Source organism: Myotis yumanensis, unplaced genomic scaffold (genome assembly GCF_028538775.1).
Source record: "Myotis yumanensis isolate MYYU_CA2020_CCGP unplaced genomic scaffold, mMyoYum1.0.hap1 SCAF_10, whole genome shotgun sequence".
Classification (NCBI taxonomy): domain Eukaryota; kingdom Metazoa; phylum Chordata; class Mammalia; order Chiroptera; family Vespertilionidae; genus Myotis; species Myotis yumanensis.
The window spans coordinates 9157554-9175869 of NW_027223761.1; the positions used below are offsets into that span (position 1 = coordinate 9157554).

Below are 18316 nucleotides of genomic sequence, written 5' to 3' on the forward strand. Positions count from 1 at the left end.
TGCTCCCTCCTGGAGTTGTTCCCTTGCAAAGAAAGCACAGAGCCTCTGGAGTCGGCCGGAGGCGGTGGGGCCAGGAGGAGAGCTCTGTTCAGTTCTGCTGAGGTTGGAGTGGCAGCTCCCCTCACGCTGCAGCCTGGGGAGGTTCCCAGCTGGAAGAAGGACAGTGTCCCTGGCTGGCTGAAGAAACGGCTCCAGCAGGGAACTGGCAAGTGTGTGAGTAAACAGCTCCAGCGGCACAGTCGGGCTCTGTCAGGACGGGCCCCAGGCTGGGAGAGGCACCACTGGGTCTAGGGAAGGAGCCCAGCCTCTGGGGCGAGGAGCAGGGAGGGGGCCTGGCCAGCCTCGTGTCAGCCCAGGGCAGGCCCGGGAGACACGAGTCCCTCCCTACTGAGGAGTGGGGCTCCCCTGGTGATCTTACCACGGCACATAGTACCTGCCCTTCACCATCTGGGCACCAGCCAGACGGCTTGACTATCAGGGCAAAACAAAAGGCCCGGGTGGGCAGGTGAGAGCTCCCAGGAGTCTTTGCTAAAAGATGGCCTCAGGGCAGCCCCTCGGCAAGAGGGGCCCCGGGGCGTGGGCTGGGAGCTGCTCCTGGCCTGGAAGGCAGCCGCCTGCTGCATGTGGAGAGTTGGTGTTGGCAAGGCCCAGCCATCTGTGGTGCCTGGAAGGCACTAGAATGCAAAGTCCCTAGAAGTCAGACCAGAGCTGCTCCCTCGGGGCCTTGCTGAGGGGCTGGTGGCCGCAGGCAGAGGTGGATGAAGTTTGCACAGCCTGGCACTCCCCAGGGAGGACGTCTTCGGGGTGCTCTGGGAAGGGCCCCCCGCAGGATCCACTGCTCACCCACCCCCACCTGTCCCACTATTTCACGCCCTGCCTCCTGGAGCCCAGGGGCCCTGTTTCCTGCCATCTCCCCAGCACCCGAACGACGAGTGAGGGCACGAGGGAGACGACCATTTTGGATGGGGCTTCTGGGAGACTGGCCTCTCCCTTTAGGTCACAATCTGTGCTGTGCAGGGCCAGGACCCCCACACTAGTTGCTTCGGGACCTCAGTCTAGAGACCTGCAGCCACCACTTTCCAGAAAGGAGCTCTCAGCCCAGCCTGTCTCCTCCCGACCTCGCCTGGCAGCCAGCTGTGGAGCTTCCATTATGCAACCTCTGCTGTTCTCCAAAGCGCAGAGATCAAAAGACCTGCCCTCGATCGCCACCACAGGATGGGCTCCTCATGCCCTTTCCTGCTCGGCCAGCACGGCTCGGGGGGCTGATGCAGAACAACACCGTGAGTCCCCACCCTTGTGACCACCACCCACCTCGGAGGTCGGGGTTCCGCCCCAGGTTCTGCGTTGCCAGCAGGCGCTTGGGCCACCTCCCTGGTGCGGGAGCTCGCTGAGGCCCGAGGGCTTGCACACGGGCCACGCCTGTTCTCACACGTGTCAGTGTGCCCAGGCCCTGAAGCTACCACCCAACCATGGAACGGCTACCGTGGCCTGGACGCTCCGGCCCGGCCAGTGATGCAGCAGGACACGGGCTGCAGTGGAAGGCTGCCCCCCAAAGCGTGCAGCGCCGAGACCCACCCACCTGGAAGATGTGGTACTTCATGTCGCTGATCTCGATGGTTTTGCTGCTGTCGCCATCTTGTTCTGATTTATTGGTCATCAGCGTCTTGAACCTGGAAAAAGGGGACGAGATAGGCGGACGTGACTTCCTCTGTCACTGTGTGCGACGGCACCATCCATCACCTGACCCGTCACCGGGAGAGGGAGCGACTTAAAAGTTATTGCCGTGCACTTTACATCTCCCGGCTGACAGCTGGGCCCAGCCCTGCTCTGTCCCCACAGGAATGACCATGACACCTGTGGCCAGAAAACTGACTTATCGTTCCAGAATATTTGTTTTCTAATAAAGTCGATGGCCTCGGTGCTCTGGTCCCCATGGCCCCGTGGGCGGGCGGAGGGGGCTCTGTGATGCACGTTGGTCACCCGGGGGCTGGACCCACCTGTTGGAAGCCGTCACCAGCAGCACTTTATGTGCATAGAACAGCTTGCCCTCCACGAGGAAGGTCACATCCGACATCTCCTTGTTGTTCAGAAAGTGAGGATCTGTGCCGGGAGGGAAGGAAGAAGGGAATGACCGAGGAGCCCACCTCCGGGGTGCAAGAGGGGTTCAAAGGGAAGAACAGAGGAACGGGCCAGGCCCTGGCACCTGGGGATGGAGAACAAAGGTGAGAGGGAGGGAGGGGAGGAAGGGCCGTGAGGCAGGGGCCTCACCTAGTCGGGCCGGCAGGGTCTTGCGGATCTCTGGGATGCTGGGGATGGGGCTGCTGCCGTAGCAGTGCGTGAAGATGGTGGCCAGCTGCTGGATGACGGAGTCGTTCTGTGGGGAGGCAGAGAGCCCGTTAGCCTGCCCGCCGTGGCGAGTACGTCAGGCTGATTTCAAAAGCCCAGGATTCGAGCAGCCGCTGTCTTTTGTTCCTCCTGGATCTGCCTTGGCACGACGATGCCTGTTCCTTCGCCACTGCTCCCACCGATTGCTTTTCTGGCCAGGCTCCAGCCCAGACAAATGCATGGCCTCGGCCCTCTGCAGCCAGGCAGCGCAAGCTGGTGGGCAGGTGTGCACCTGTGTGCGTGGGGGTGTCCCCGTGTCTGTCTGCCCGTGGTCAGTCTGTGTGCCTACATGTCTGCCCTGTGGTCTGGCTCAGGGCTGCGGGCTCTGGAACGCAGGCCTCCTGAGCTTGTGGTGGGACCTGCCCGGCGACACTCACCTTGCTGGTCTTGAGGATGTTGAACATGAGCTGCAGGCCCTCGGTGACCAGCTCCTCATTGTACTCCTCCTCCTTGAGGGAGCCGAAGTCCCGCAGGAGGCTCTGCACCACGGAGTACCGCGACTGGGAGAAGGAGGTCCTCAGGGACTCGATCCAGACGTGCAGCTTCCAGGGGACGCCTGGGCGGGGGAGAAGGGCCGGTGTCATTCCCGGCGAGCACTCCCACACTGACCCCCGAGCCCGCCCTACCCTGACCCCTTTTCTGGCAGGCTGCCTTGGGATGAGCGAGAGCACCCCACCTGGGCCCGTGCCCCACCCTGTGTGCTGAGCACCCCTCTCAGCGCAGCCGTGGAAGGAAAGCGCCCGTTCTCCCTGACAGGCCGCCCTGAGGGGTCAGAGGAAATCCAGGTCCTCAGCCCAAATGCAGGGCGCCTGACTCTGAACGTCTGCAGCTCAGCTGGGGGCCACACTGCCCGTGGGCCCGGAGTTCCGGGAGAGGACACATTCATTGTAAGCAAGACATATGGGCCCCACGCCTGCCTAGAAGCCTGAGGTGACCCTGCCCCATCACACGGCTCCACCAGCGCCCAGGCGTGTCGGTGGGGCCACAGCAGGTGAAACTGCTTTGTGAAGGTCCTGACAAAACTAGCATTGTTCCCGGTAACTACAGAGAGAACCGTGGGCCAGAAAGGGTCTGATGGCTTTTCTGGACCCGCTGTAAGTGGCATGAGCATCCTTGGTCGACTGATACACCCATTTTACAGTGAGGAACCTTGGCCGAGTAGCTGGGAGAAGCAGCATGGCCCCCTGCTCGCCGTCCTGCACTGTGTGTGTGTGGCCCCCGTGACAGGAACAACATGCCGTCTTGTGCCGGGTGCTCACGGTGAGCGGCACCAGGCCATGCTTCCTGTAGGGAGTCGCCTGAAATGAGCATTATCAGCGATGGCCAAGGTGGCCGGCTGCAACATGCCCAGGTCTGTGTGACCAGCGTCCCCAGAGGAGCAGCCATAGCCTGGCAAACCCGGGAATGAGGGAGGCTGGCGAGGGGCAGGAGAGCGTCTAGTTGACCAGAAATGTTGACCTGGTCCTATGAGGCTCACAGTGCTGCACCTCCCAGGGCCTGACCAGGGCAGTGGAGGGCCGAGGGCTTGAGCCAAGACCGGTCCCTGCAGAGGAACTGCCTGGGGCCCAGGGCCTCTCCCGTCCTGGCCGCCCACACCAGGCCTGTGCAGGCCACGCCGCCCCACACTCAGCTGCCCGTGGGCCCTGGCCTGCAGGCCTGCTGAAGAGCAGAACGTGTGTGTGCATGCACGCCCCGGGCCTCACCCAGTGCCCTCAGCTCCATGGTGATGTCCACGTAGCCGTGCTCCGCACTGTAGTACATGGCCTCCTGCAGGGCCTTCGTGCGGGTCCGGCTCAGCCGCACAGGCCCCTCGCCGCCGCTGCCCTGGCTGGATGCGTCGCTTTCCTCCACGCCCTCGGCCAGGATCTCCTCCAGCGACAGCACGTCCGCTTTGGCCTGCTGCGGCTGCGTCAGGAGCTTCCGCAGGACGTTCCTGTGGGCCAGGCACCAAGGGGTTGAGGTCCCGCCACGGACGTGTCCACTGAGTGCCCCGTGGCCTGGAGGGCCTGCTCTGGGACACCCGCGGGCACGAAGTGCTCAGGATCTTCCCCACCCAGGGAGACGGGCCGGGAAGGGAGGTCTCAGCACCTCCCAGCCCCAGCAACAGGAAGAGGCAGGGAGGCTGCGGGGACCCCTCCCTCCTGCCATCCTGGTACTGCCGAGAGCCCGGCAGGCCTGCTGTCCTGGCTGTGTGACCTCAACCACGTTGTTCCACCTCTCTGAGCCCTGACTGCTTGTCTGCAGAACAGGCGTCGAGCACCCTCTCCAGGAGGTCACCTGGGCCAGTGATGGCCTCAGTGCCGAGCCTGACCACAGCAGCCCGAGACAGCGTCCACCTTCCACGGAGTGTCCGCAGCACAGCCGCGCTCATACGGACTCCCTCCCACTAACAAGAACGTGAAGATGAATGTCGTACAGAATTCGTTCACGTACGAATGTGTAGTGTCAGACCTGCCAGAGTGCGTCCCCCTACACTTGGCACTGAAGCCTGGGAGGTCCTGGGAGCTCATTCAGGGAGATGCACACACCTGGAGGCCACAGTGGGCAGAAGTGGAGACCCAGACTCAGCCTGCTGCCGCCCGTCACACCCCTGGGCAGGCGTGGCCCCACGAGCCCGGCCACCATCTGCCCTGGGCAGGACGTGGCTTCCCAGAGCCCCCAGAGCCTCTGCGTGGCCGAGCCATCTGCTGGGTGGGAGCATTGGGAGCCGCTTGGCTCCAAACCTCCACCGAGCACGGAAGGACCGAGGCCCAGAGGTGGCCCTGCAGTCCCAGGGCAGAGAGTCAAGGGAAACGGGGCCTGCCCTGGGCGTCCACAGCCCCAGGCTCCAGTACCAGGTCTGCCAGGGACCCACCACCCTCCAGCTTCTGGGCCCCTGTGCCAGATCCGCTTTCTGGTCTGGAGAGATCTCCAGCCAAGCTCTTCTGCTCCCCACTGGGGAATCCAGGCTCCCGAGACCTGGTTTGTGCCCCCACCTCACGAGGGGCAGGAACCCAGCGGTTACCTGTGGCCGTGGGCCGCCGAGTGGCTGAAGCAGTTCATGTCCTCATGGAGGGAGGAGGCCATGCCATTGGCCTCGAGCATGCTGAGGAGGGGGTCCGCGCCTCTGCTCAGCAACAGGCTGACCAGCTCGTAGTTCCCTAAGAGACAAGGCGGATTGAGCACGTGCCCGCCACGCACTGCACTGTGCCGGGCCCGCCTGGGCATCAAGCACGGCGATGCGGCCAGAGGGCCCAGAGGAGGGGCTTCAAGGTCCACGTGTGGGGGTGACATGGAGAGGGGCAGTTGGGGACCCTTGCTGGGCAGGGCAGGTCAGGGCAGCATGTACCTACCAGCTGCAGAGGCGAGCTGCAGGGGCGTCTCCGCGTAGCTGTCCTCGCCGCTGTTCACGGCTGAGCCCTCCACGTGGGCGCCGGCGTCCAGCAGCAACTGTCGGGGCACAGGGTGGACACGTAAGGGCGGGGGACTAGAGGGGAATGTGCCTCAGGAGGCTGTGGGGTCGGACTCCATCCAGCTCACCCAGCAGCCGAGGAACCAGAATGGCAGAACTCCAGGTTCCCCTCAGGGCTCCACGTTTCTAGAATCTTTGCCTCCACCCTGTGGCCTTGGTCCAAGCCCCTGAGCTATGGGGACCTCTGAACTATTCCTGCAGTGACCCTCCAAGAACTCATGCAGATGAGCAGCACAGAAAGTACTGAGGGAAACGGGGGCTCTGGGAGGCAGCAGAGATGTGGGAAGGCCTGGATGTTAGAGTCCGAATGAGCCGAGTGCTAGTGCAGGCAGCTCAACTCTGAGCCTCAGTCTTCCTCATCTGGGAAATGGGAGGGGACGGCTCGCAGCGTTGCTGGGATTAAGTGAAATGGTGCGCCCCTCTCTGCAGGGGCTCAGTGACCGGTGGATCTCGGCATTCTCATCAGTTTCAGTGAGCTACCCGAGGCTGGAATTGGTGGGACTGCGGCACCACCTTGCTGCCTAGGACACCAGGAGGCCTCCCCATTCTGGGCAGGCCTTGCCAGGGGCACGGGGCAGGGTTAACAGATACCAGGCCGTCCCAGCTGAGCTGGGCCAGCTTTGCCTTGGGCAGGGGTGGCTTCTGCACGACTCCACCAGGTGACTTTGAGCTCCTTCTCACCTTTCCTGACCGGCCGCTCTGGAGGGAGCCACCTCCCTGCCTCCACCCCAGGTTTCTGGAGACCAAACCCTCCTCAGTCTGTGCTTGGCCGTCTGGGGAAACCCCGCCTGCCTCTCCCCTGGAGACCAGGTGGGGGGGCCGGGCTGACCTCAGCCTCCACTGCAGTGTGTGCAGAGCTGGGGTGCAGTCAGCGGGGACCATTGTCAGTGAGAAACCAGTCAGGCACCAGCGCCAGAGCCCGTGCACCAAGGCGGCGGGAGTGGGGCACTGCCCATTGGGGCGAAACTGGGCACCAGACCAGGCAAGCCTGGGCCCGGCTGGACCTGTGCTCAGGTCCTCGGGAGGCACAACCGAGAAGCAGGCAGATGTGGCAGCCGGCCTGGTACCCATCCGTGACCGAGCCCCCTACAGGCCAGGCTGCGAGGACGATGGTGAAGAGGCTGGACATGGCCCTGCCCTCAGAGGACTCACACTCTAGTGGACAGTGAGGGTGTTACATGACCTCCTGGGAAGGAGTGTCAGATCCTGGAGGAGCAAAGGAGTCTGGGAGTTGAGCGGCAATGTGGCTGGTGCCCCGGCTGGTTCGATGCTGCTCTGCCACAGCTTCCCTTCTAGCCCCGAATCCACACCTGTCACAGCTACTGAGCCAAGGTGGCCAACGACATGGCTTGGCTCGACAGGTGGGTCCTGCCTCTGAGTGGCACACTGGGCCGTTAACGGGGAGAGGCAGACCCGGGAGGGCGCCGTGACACAGAGGCAGCTCTGTGGGAGTTCATGAGGGCGTAGAAAAAGCGAGGGATCGGAACGGTGGCGGAGAGAGAACAGCACATGGGCACAGATTCCAACAGGCCCTGAGACTCACCCAGAGACATGGAGATGCCAGGCAGGCCCGGACTGCTTGGACCTGGGCCTTGTTCCTGAACCGCCCCCCCTCCCACGCCCCCCCATCCTCACACGAAGCCCTCTCCTCGAGACAAACCAGGTGGGGCTCTGCCTGCCGACCAGGTACTTAAGCAGCACCTCTGGTATCCGAGGCAACAGCTCACTCCTTGAGGCTGAGGCTATGCTTGGGGCCTAGCCCATGGCACTACACACCTGGCAGGAGCTCACCTGAACCACAGAGATGTGTCCATGCAGCACAGCAAATGTCAGCGCGGTCCAGTGCCGGCTGTCGGGGTGAATGGAGGGGTGCCTGGGAGAGTTGTTAGGAACCTGGGAAAATACCACAAACGATCAGTGTTTCTGGGTGAGTGACATCCCCGGGCAGGTCACACAGGCACCCGAGTGAGCGAAGGGGGTACCCTGCGGGGACGGTGACTAGGAATTAACTCGGGTGCTTTCCACATTCCATTGGTAATGTCTGCCTGGAGCACCCTGTGGACAAGGCTCAAAAGGATGCTCAATTAGTGATGTCTGCCCTGGGCAGAGGGAGCACTTGATGGCTCAGAGGAAGGCAGAGCCAGAAGCACTTGGGGATGGGGGTTAGGTTGATAAAAGGTAAAAGGTGCCAGCAGGATTGTGGCCCCCACTTAGCACCCTCCTCTCCGAAAGCCCAAATCTTTGCTAACTGTGATCGCCATGCACCTTGGATTTCCAGTCCTGGGACACCTCTACCCAGTTGTTCAAAACTCCGCACCCAGCATGTAGCACGGCTGATGGAGACCTTGGGGTGCTCTCTTGCTGGGCTAGGGGCCTGGGTGCGGCTCTGGGGCTTACGCACCTGGATGTCCAAGTTTGCTCCAGCATCGATCAACATCTGGACCATGGCTTCGTCCCCAGCAGCACAGGCGTACATCAGCGGCGTCATACCCTACGGGAACCAAAGGCAGAAATGAAACTATCAGGAAACAGAACAGGGGGACATATTCCACAGGCCTCTGCCCCAGAACCACAGATCCAAGGTTCCTGCTTCCCCCGCTGCTCATCCGAGCGATCCTGTGCCCGGTGCCGGCCTCCCCTGGGCCTGCTGGGCACACGGCACCCGGAGGGCGAGGAGGGGCATTTCCACGAGCACAGGCCGTGGGGCCGGACGCAGGTGCGAGGCCTCCTCTGCCACGGGGAGCTGTAAACTTTGTATGCAAGTTACTTGTACCCCTCTGTGCCTGTTTCTTTATCTTTTTTTTTAAATTTAATTTTTTAAAATATGTTTTTATTGGTTTTTAGAGAGAAAGGAAAGGAGAGGGGGAGAGAGCGAGAGAGACATCGGTTGCCTCCTGCACTCCTCCCACTGGGGATTGAGCCAGCAACCCGAGCATGTGCCCTGATTGGGAATGGAACCGTGACCTCTTGGTGCATGGTCCAGCGCTCAGCCCACAGCCTCACACGAGTGACACAGGGCTGGGCAGTTTCTGCATCTTTAGAATGGGAAGAGCATTCCTCACAGGGTGGGGGTAAAGAGTATGAATTACTCTGTACAAATTGCTTGCTACAGGGTGGGATTACCTTGCCTGAGCTAAGTCATTAACACAGCGCTATCACTGCTGCTAGATTAAACGGCCATCACCCTGCCCACCCAAGCCCTGTGCATGCCAGTCACCCTGGGAGCGGTTTACATGCATTATCTCATTTAGTCGCCGTGACACCCTAACTAGGAGGCTCTGCTCTTGTCCCCATTTTACAGGTGAGGGGCAGAGGGGGATTACGTGCCCACAGCCTCACACGAGTGACACAGGGCTGAGACGAAAGCCAGGTCCCGGGCTGTGAAGCTCACCCTCTGCAGCGTCTCCTGGGAGGTGGAGATGCTTTACCGTAACGTCTCGTGCTCCTGAGACGTTCCGAACTTTCCCGGAAGCTGAGGCCCAACCCTCCCGGGTGCAGGCGGGTGGCGCATGGCTGCCTCCTGGCCGGGAACCCTTCTCCGGGGCCGGTAATAGCAGAGGCCGCGGTGGGAAGAGTTATTCCTCAGCTGGATCCTGGCAAGCGCTTCCTGGAGCCCGTGCTGTTATTTATTAGGTTATTTGTGTGTAGACAACATCTCCTGGCCTCGTAAATCCTTGCCTCGTGCCCAGAGACACAGAAATGGCCTGAGCATAATCATGGTGAGGGGCTGTCTGCCCACAGGTCACCGTGTAAACACCAAGGCCGAGGGGCACGCAGGACCAGGCCTCGGAGAAACGCCACTGCCGCAGAGGGGAACTCGGCGTCGTTTCACCCCCGCACACGCCTGGCTTTCCTTCCCCACACATCTGCACACGATTTGGAGTTTGAGGCAGGCTCGGAGCCCTGTGAGGAGAAACTCCTTTTTCTGTGTCGGGCCCGTCCCTACTTGAGGAACATGAAGCGGCTAAACTGGAAGGGGCTGATTAACAGACTCCAGGGATCGTCGTCAGCCTGTGGACACCACCACCCAGAACGACCGCTTCCTGAGCACTGACCATGTCCCACCGTGACCCTCCGGGGCGGCACCGTGGTCCCCGTGGTGGAGGGAGGCGCGGAGGCTCAGTGAGGAGCTTGTCCCAATGCCACGCTGTGACATGGCGCCCAAGCCCAGGTGTGTCTGAAGCCACAGGCCGGGCCTGAGAGGAAGACGCCCCCACCTCCCATCCCCCTCACCCCTGCCAAGCTGCCTGCACAGGGGAGCTCTCCGAACGCACCTGGTCGTCCATGGTGTTGACCCCGTCCGGGCCCAGGGCCGCGATCGCCTGGTGGATGAGATCCGTCCTCCCGCAGTTGAGCATGCGGAAGCCCAGGTCCTGGCTGAACTTCTCGGTAGCCGCTCGGGCATCCAGCCTCCGGAAGGAGCTGAAGCAGCACTCGGGTCTGTGCAGGAAAGACCGGCGTGTGTGAGCGTGGCCGTGTGTGGACGCTCTGCCGGGACACCGCCTCGCAAGGAGCCGTGACACAGCTGTGCCCGGCAGTGGGCGGGGGGCAGGCGGACGGGGTGGGTGGGGAGGACTGGGAATGGCCGGCGGAGCAGCAGTGACTGGCCTGGTCATGCTCAGTGACACGAGCACACACACTCCTGCTGGTCTATGGCTTTACAGAAGTGCTCTGAGCTCTGGGGAACGGTCCATGGCCAGGAAACAACGTACCCTCTGGAATGATCTCCCCGGCTGCCCGAGGAGTCCTGGCCTGGGCTGGGGCCACGGAGAAGGCCTCGCTGGGCCCCTCGCATGGTGTGGGCCAAGTCCCAGTTCTGAGCATTACAGTCTCTTTCCTCGAGGCTTCTTGGTGAGGCCAGAGGACGTAATAAATGACAGGGAGCAGCCAGAGCCCCAGTGCCATCGAGCACCCTACCAAGGGAACTCCCAGGAAGCCCAGCATCTCCGCAGGGCACTGTGGGCTTCCAGAGGGGAGCTCGGCCGCAGCCGTGTGAGGCCAAAGTGTCGAGAGTGTAACTTCCAGAAGGAGAGCGGGCGTTCACCATGAAGACAGAGGAGGCCAGAACTAGGGTTTGGGCCGGTCAAAAACAGCAACAAGAGCTGCAAGACTCTCACAGGCCAAGCATGGCCACACGGACCTTCCCTGGGGCCTGGAGACCCAGCCAAGAGGCACATCAGGAAGGAAACGAAGAGCCTTGCTGGGGCCACATGGACCTACGTTCAAATCGGGGCACAGCCACCTGGCTGACTGGGTGTCTAGGGGCAAATCAACTCAGCTTCTCCACCTGTAACATGAGCACTATAATAGCCCTTTCTCTCTAACGCTGTCATAGGGACCGAGCAATGCACATAAAAGGAAGGGCTCAGCGCAGTGCCTGCATAGGACGTGCTCAAGAATGGCAATTACAGGAAGAGAGGAGAGGACCCACTTCCGCCCTCACCCCCAAATATCCCAGAGAGCCAGACGGTGAGAGCTCGCCTGCCCTAACCCAAGGGTGCTCTGGGTACCAGACCCACGGCTGCAGGGGAGGCACCCAGAGAGCAGCTGAGGCCCAGAACGACAGCTCTAACAGGCTCCAGGAGACGAGGGCAGGGTGGCAAGGGGTGGCACGGGAGCCGGGGCCCTCCCGCCTTGCTCCCCCTGAGCCCGTACTTGAGCTGCCGGGGCTCGCAGTCCAGGCCGGGCAGCAGCAGCCGGGCCGCCTGCCGGATGTCGCCGCTGTCCACGGTGAGGCTGCGCCGGTGCTCTGCATAGGTGATGGCCACGCGCATCCACTCCATCAGCGGGGGCAGCAGCATGAAGGGCCTGCGAGGCAGCAGAGAGAGGGTCAGGCCCGGGCTCTTGCCTTTGACCAGGACACACCAGACCACGGGCACTCAGGGTTCCAAGCCCACCGACCCGTTCCTGCCTCCTCCTGAGCACGAACCAGCTCACCTCTGCCCGTCCAGATACCACTGATCCTTCAAGGCTCAGCTCCGGAAACCTCCCCAGATCCCTGTCTCCAGAGAAAACAGTCCCCTCCTGCTCCAAGGTCCCTCACAACTCTCTTCCGACAGCCAATGCGTCTCCTCCCGACTGACGCTCCCGCGTGGGAAAGAGCCTCCCTCATCCCTGCTTTCTCCAAGCCACGCCCCGCACAGCCCGCACACAGGCCCCCAGGAAACATCTGCTGAAGGACTAACGTGTGGCTGAGCCTCAGGAACTCAGTCTAGGGCACCCAAGTTCTCAGCTCGGGACCAAGCCCTGTTTCTGCCCAGAAAAGAATGGCATATAATTTCCAAGGGTGTGGTGCTCACGCGTCGGAGTGGGAAGCCAGGAATCCACAGGGAACATATAGATTCTAAAACAGGGGTCCTCAAACTTTTTAAACAGGGGGCCAGTTCACTGTCCCTCAGACCATTGGAGGGCCGGACTATAGTTTTAAAAAGAAACTATGAACAAATTCCTATGCACACTGCACATTTCTTATTTTGAAGTAAAAAAACAAAACGGGAACAAATACAATATTTGTATCTGCATGTGGCCCGAGGGCCGTAGTTTGAGGACCCCTATTCTAAAAGGACCAACAATCCATTTGTGAATGACCCCTGCTTGATTACAAGTGTCCACTTGAATTCCCCCTCAAATATTTCTGGGTTTTACAGCTCTCCCATGATAAGGCTACAAGGCGAGCTCAAAGGCACACTTGTACGCGTCAGTCCTTTCCATCCAAGGGGAAGGTTTCACCTGAGCCACCAGCACCGGGGAATGAAGTGTAAATGAGAAAAGACTTGGTGGATTTGCCAGCCATCCTTCCCTGTCGTGGCCAACAGCCAAGACAAAGCCCCAAGTGCAGCCGCTCAGGTGGCATCTCCCAGCTGCACGCAGGGAAATCCAAGAGGGAACTTGGGAAATCATGAAGTCTAGTCAGATGCGGCCGCGATTCATTCTGTTTCGGGCCCCTCAGAGCCTGGCACATGAAAAAAATTCAGTGTCGATAACCTTGGTGGCAGACGCTGGGGACGGGCTCATTTGGCGTCTAGTTCCCCACCCACAGACAAGCTGTGTCCTCCTCAGAGTCACTCCTGGAGGCTCAGCCTCGAGCCTGCTCCTTGAGCCGTTCCGGAGATTCTGTTGGTGCTCAATTCCCTGCATTAAATCTCTTCCTGCTTGAAGCACCTAGGGTAGTTTCTGCTTCCTGAACTGAACACTGATTAATATTCCCAACATGCAGAAACCCCCTGGGTCAAGGTGGTTCCTCTGCCTCTGGGGTGGTGGCCACCTGCCCCCAAACTGACCTCTTCAGGCCTTTCTCCTTGGCCTACCCGCCCCTCGGGCCTGTGGTCCATGGGAAAGTAAAAGGACCAGCAATTCATGGGTTTTCTCGGTAACGTGCTACCCTTGGCCTGTGGGTTCCTGGTCACTATTTCCTTTCCGGTAATTTCAAGCCCACTGGGCACGCTGAGAAGCGCTGGCCTGCTTCACTGGACATTCTGGAAAACCCCATAAAAACTCCCTGGGCTGGAGCTGCGCCCTGACTCCAGGGTGAAGGGGCGCCGGAGGAGCAAGGCTGGGATGGCTGATGTTTGCATCGTCCCCAGCGTCTCTCTGCTGTGCTCCCTCCCAAAGAAAAAGGCTGCGCCCGGCCAAAGCCTTTCAGTGCCAGCGTGCACGTGTCTGCAGGGCCAGGGCCCGAGAGCAGGGCAGGGTGAAGGCACCCTGCCGGTCTGGCACCTCGGAGCAGCCGTTCCCAGAGCTTCGGGCTCAGGATCCCCTTCGATCTCTTACAAATGATGGAGGCCCCTCAAGAGCTCTTGTTCGTGCGTGCCATCCTATTGATAACTACTGTGTCAGAAACTGAAACCGAGAAAATGTTACAACATCTGAATACACCAGCTCAGATCCCATCGGACGTCAGTGAGAAATAACATAACTGCGTGTCACATGCCTCCGGAAACTCTCCTCAACTCTCGTAAGAAACTGAGAGTGAAAGGCAAGTAACACGTTATAATGAAAATAATCTTGGGCCTCTGAGCTCCCGGAAAGTCTGACACCCCCAAGCTCCCCGGCCCACCGGGGGAACTGCTGCCTTAGATGAACGTGGCAGATCCCTGAGACAGGCTGCCCTGGGCTGGCAGGAGCAATGGGTGTGGGGCTGGACTCGGGCCCTGTGGGCACGCGGCCTGGCTAGTCCTGGAATGGCGCATGGTTTGCACGCATCTGAGGGTCCTACACGTGTGCCTTCTCTGCCGCATCCTCACTGGGAGAAAGTTCCAGTGTCCAGTGAACTGGCTCTGCAGCCTGGGACAGGTCATTACTCTCCTTGGCCTCTTTTTCTACTAAAGAAGGGTGTTTTTCACCCACGGATATGTTCATTGATTTTTTTTAGAGAGGAAGGAAGGGGTCTGGGGAGAAACATTGATGTGAGAGAGAAGCTTCGATCAATTGCCGCCTGTACATGCCCCAACCAGGGATCGAACCTGTAACCTGGGTGTGTGCCCTGATCGGGAATGGAACCCACACCTTTTGTTAACAGGAAGACAGTGTTTCTATTTTCCATTGGGGAACCCTTCAATGTTACTTCACAGACTGTCCGGTGACCAAGAGCATGGGCTCTGCAGGGAGACTCCTGGGTGGGAATCCAGTGCAAGTTCCCTCACCTCTCTCAGCCTCAGTGCCCCATCTGCAAAATGGGTACAACTCCTAGGACCGCCTCACAAGAAATACGTCTGTGAGGTGTTCTGCAGAGTGTTTGGCACATGGTAAGTTCTTGGTAAAGGTTAACTGTTATTGCTATTTTAGTGTCTGTTGATAGACAAACTACATAATAGTAACAACAACAACAAAAGGTTATGGGAATCTGGTCTGATAAAGTGCCTCAGGTCCAGCCAATTCTGTCCCCGCAGGCCCCCCCGCAAGTATTAACAGAAAGCTTGCAAAAGCCTGCCAGCAAGCTGCCCACCACCTACACCATCCACCTCATAAGGGAGAGAAAACAATCGTGACCGCGATGTGGCCTGTGACCTGGAAACCATTGCTGGTGGTGCAGGCAGGCGGCCTTGGCCAACAAGAACCCCGCACCGGGGAAGGACCCACCTCGGGCTGAGGGTCCTGAACTTGGGAGGTGCCCGTGGGTGGGTGTGGAATTACTGCGTGGGGCCTGCCCCTCCTGCGCGCACCAAATGCTACTGGCGGCCTAACCTATAGAGCCCCACGCGTTCATGCAAACACATCCGCTCAGTCCCGGCTATGACAGACAGAGCCACTTAAAAGGCGATCGACTGGTAGCATTTGTCTTTGTGCATAAAAAAGCAGCTATTGTCATGGGGGTGGGAATCCAGGAAATACACAGATGAACAAGAATCTTCGACATGCAGAGGGCGAGAGGAGGAAACAGAGGCCCAGCCTCGAAGGTCACAAGCCAGTTTGCCCAAGGTCACAGAGCCAGCTCAGCAGCAACATGGAGACCAGACCCACATGTCACGGCTCAATTTCTCTTCATCTCTCCTTAAATTAATCGTTTCGATGAGCCTGAGTCTACCAAGCCCATGGCCTCATAAGGCCCTTCCACAGGGCCAGGTCTGCAAAAGCCATTTTCCCTCTTTAAAAAATGGAAAGAGAATAAACTTCTTAAGGCCTTGGTTTTAAGAGGTCCCTGCAGCCTGGAAAAAAAAAATAAACCCTGCCCCACTCAGCAAGCATATGATTTATTGGGATTACAGTCCTATAAGCGGTGTCTTAACAACACAGAACAGGAAACGCCTCCGATTTCCAGCTCAAAGGAGGCTCTGTTCTTTGGGGGAGGTGGGCAGGGGCCTCGGGGAAAGAGTCAGGTTGGCAGATGGGCCACGCGAGCCCCAGGCATAAGGCCCTGTGCCTTTAGCACCAGCCGGCAGGCCGAGTCTGGGCCAGCAGCCGTGTGCCCTCTGTGCCCGCCCACGAGGACGTGTGTATGATACTGGGGCAGGCCCCGGATGTGCCCACTGGCTGGGCAGGGCCTCGAGACCTGGCGGAGCTCAGCCCTGAGAAAACTGGGCTGTGGTTTCTTAACTCCCACCTTTGGCTGGGAGCACAGAAGGCTCTGGGGTGCGGGCGGGCCTGGCTCCCAGGCCAGGAGGGTTTGGGGAGGTCCAGGATGCCTAAGGCGGGCTCCCTGACAAGGTTTCCCCATCACCATCTGAGCCCAGCCCGAGCTATGAGCACACTCAGAATCGCACAGGGACCAGCCAGGCAGCTGCAGATGAAGATCAGGGAGGGGGCGGCCAGGATGTCTCCTAATTCTTCCGATGACTTGGCCCCACCTTCAGTGGGAGCCACTGCAAGCCCTGGGGGTGACTGCCCACTGCAGTCATCTTCTCACGGATCTTGCTGCTCCCATGCCCCTCCCGCCGTGCTCTCTGGGCCGGGCTGTGTGGTGGAACCTGCGAAGATGCCACACGGTCCCCAAATGATGCCACAGGCAGAGACCTCTCTGGGAAGGTCAAGGTCCGGAGAGCCACCGCGGCCTAACACCAAGCCGAAACGTCCACGGAGAACAAAACCAACGTTGTCCCACTGAAGTCAGACTGCACGCCCAGAACAAAGGAAGTGATTCTAGTCCAATTCACATATTGGACTAATTATTCTTCTAGAATTGCTTGGTAAACCAGAATGGTTTGGCTCAGCTGGCGTCAGAGCTGGGCAGGCATCTTTCTTCTGACCCCCAGGCCTATCTCCTCCAGCCGCCACTGCCTCAGAGCCTGGAGCTAACCCTGCCCCCCATACCCCACACCCCATCCCCGTTTGGGGACAGGTGACTTCTCTTAGAGCCGAGCTTAGGGCTTTCTGTGGGGAAAATACACTTTTCTTATTAAAGCTCATCTGGTACAGATTAGAGGCAGTAGATAAACCTCCACTCGTCCACATATGCACACGGATATAAATTTAGAATACAGTCAAGCCGGGACCAGCTGCCTGCGACTTCCCCGCCTGTTCCCGGGGTTGCCCTTCAGGCCCCCGTGGAGCCTAAAAGTGAGCACTGGGATGGGAGGTCAAGCGTGTGGCCATCGGGACATCCTGGACTGGCCCCTGGGCCTCCAGGAATAACAGACAAACACTAACAACTGCTGTTTACAGAGCATTTGCTGAGCACCTGGCACTGTTTTCAGCCTCTTGAACCTCTGGGCTCATTTACTTCTCCTATCTACGTATGAAGCAGGTACTGTTACTGTCCCCACCTGACAGATGGGGAAACTGAGGCCGGAGAGGAGTAGTAAGCTGCCCGAGGTCATGCCGAGCTGGTAAGTGGCCAAGCTGGGACGTGGTCCCAGGCAGAGCGCCCGCCCCTCAACAGTGCACTCCACTGCCACTCAGCCGAGCCGATCGGTCTGCCTTCCACGCCTGCACCTGCCCCATCACCTTCCTCTTGGGGGGAGGAGCATCAGGCACAGTGATTATATAATCTGTCACCCAAATGGGCCCCTTTGAGAGGGACAAGGAGTGCTACTACCAATACTACCAGGACAACAGGTGAAACGAGAGCCGTCTCAGGCAAACGGACCATCTGGTCACCCGGGTGTGAGGGCACCCGGAGTGCCAGGCAGTGGGAGGCCGGCCCTGCCTGCCCACCCTGGAGGAGGTCTCCACTTGCCCTCCAGCTAAGGGCATTCTCACAGCCCTCAGCCCATCTTGTTATTATTTTATTTGTTTGGCTTTTGTCTGCTGCCTCCCTGGGCTGCAATTTCTCTGAAGGCAGAGACTGTTGCTCACTGCTGTTTCCCCCCCTCAGCACAGCAGCCCCCATAAAACCCAGTCTCCGAGTGTATAAGGTGCGGCACAGGTCACCCTCCCGGGGCAGCGCCCTCGGCTGCCCCTGTTTCTGGGGGGTCTGCTCTTACTCCAGAGTTCTGGGTGAGGCCCCTGAGCTCGTGAAATGGGGAGCTGCTCTGTCTTCCACTCTTGGAGGCTTGAGTTGGCCTGGTTGCTGGCAAGTGGTTCTCTTTAGGAAAAAACACACACACCGCCCAGACAACAAGGCGACCATTTCATGGGAGAATTTTCTGCGGGGCACGGCCTCCTGGGGCAGCTGGGCTGACTGGGGCGAGGCAGCCTCTGGGAGGGCAGCGGGGAGCTGGGATCGAGCCTCTCAGGAGGGAAAGGGCAGATGTGGTTCTGCACACGTCCCTGTGCCCTTGGGCCCCGGTGGAGGGGACACAGCCATGATTTAGTAACTGGGCCTGACACCAGGGTGGCATCTCATGTGGGCGGGGTGGTAGAGATTCCAGGGGAGATGGCACGCAGGCCACTTCCCCTCCATCCTTTCTCACGCCCCCCCATCCTTTCTCACACGGCAGGGAGGGCCGTGGGTGCTCTGAGGTCCAGGGCCCCTGACCCATTTCTCAGGCCAAAGCTCCCAGCTCAGCGGCTGGGCGGGCGAGCAGCTGGTCCAGCAGGCCGGGTATCGCTGCTGCCCACACACCTGGAATGCAGTGGTGGGAAAGCAGGCCTCTCTCCTCTCTG

At 59.9% G+C, this 18316-nt stretch overlaps 1 protein-coding gene across 1 annotated transcript in view; it reads right to left on the reverse strand.

The window, feature by feature from the left end:
* The window catches only part of ABTB2 (ankyrin repeat and BTB domain containing 2), a 136836-nt gene that overhangs the window by 2565 nt on the left and 115955 nt on the right, over positions 1 to 18316 (reverse strand). The window contains exons 4-14 of the mRNA XM_070427769.1: positions 11492 to 11644; positions 10111 to 10276; positions 8238 to 8327; positions 7628 to 7729; positions 5718 to 5814; positions 5390 to 5525; positions 4089 to 4318; positions 2763 to 2941; positions 2269 to 2374; positions 1998 to 2100; positions 1580 to 1670 (exon numbers count right to left, since the gene is read on the reverse strand). Coding sequence (XP_070283870.1) covers positions 1580 to 1670; positions 1998 to 2100; positions 2269 to 2374; positions 2763 to 2941; positions 4089 to 4318; positions 5390 to 5525; positions 5718 to 5814; positions 7628 to 7729; positions 8238 to 8327; positions 10111 to 10276; positions 11492 to 11644 — 1453 coding nt within the window. The remainder of the gene's footprint in view (positions 1 to 1579; positions 1671 to 1997; positions 2101 to 2268; positions 2375 to 2762; positions 2942 to 4088; positions 4319 to 5389; positions 5526 to 5717; positions 5815 to 7627; positions 7730 to 8237; positions 8328 to 10110; positions 10277 to 11491; positions 11645 to 18316) is intronic.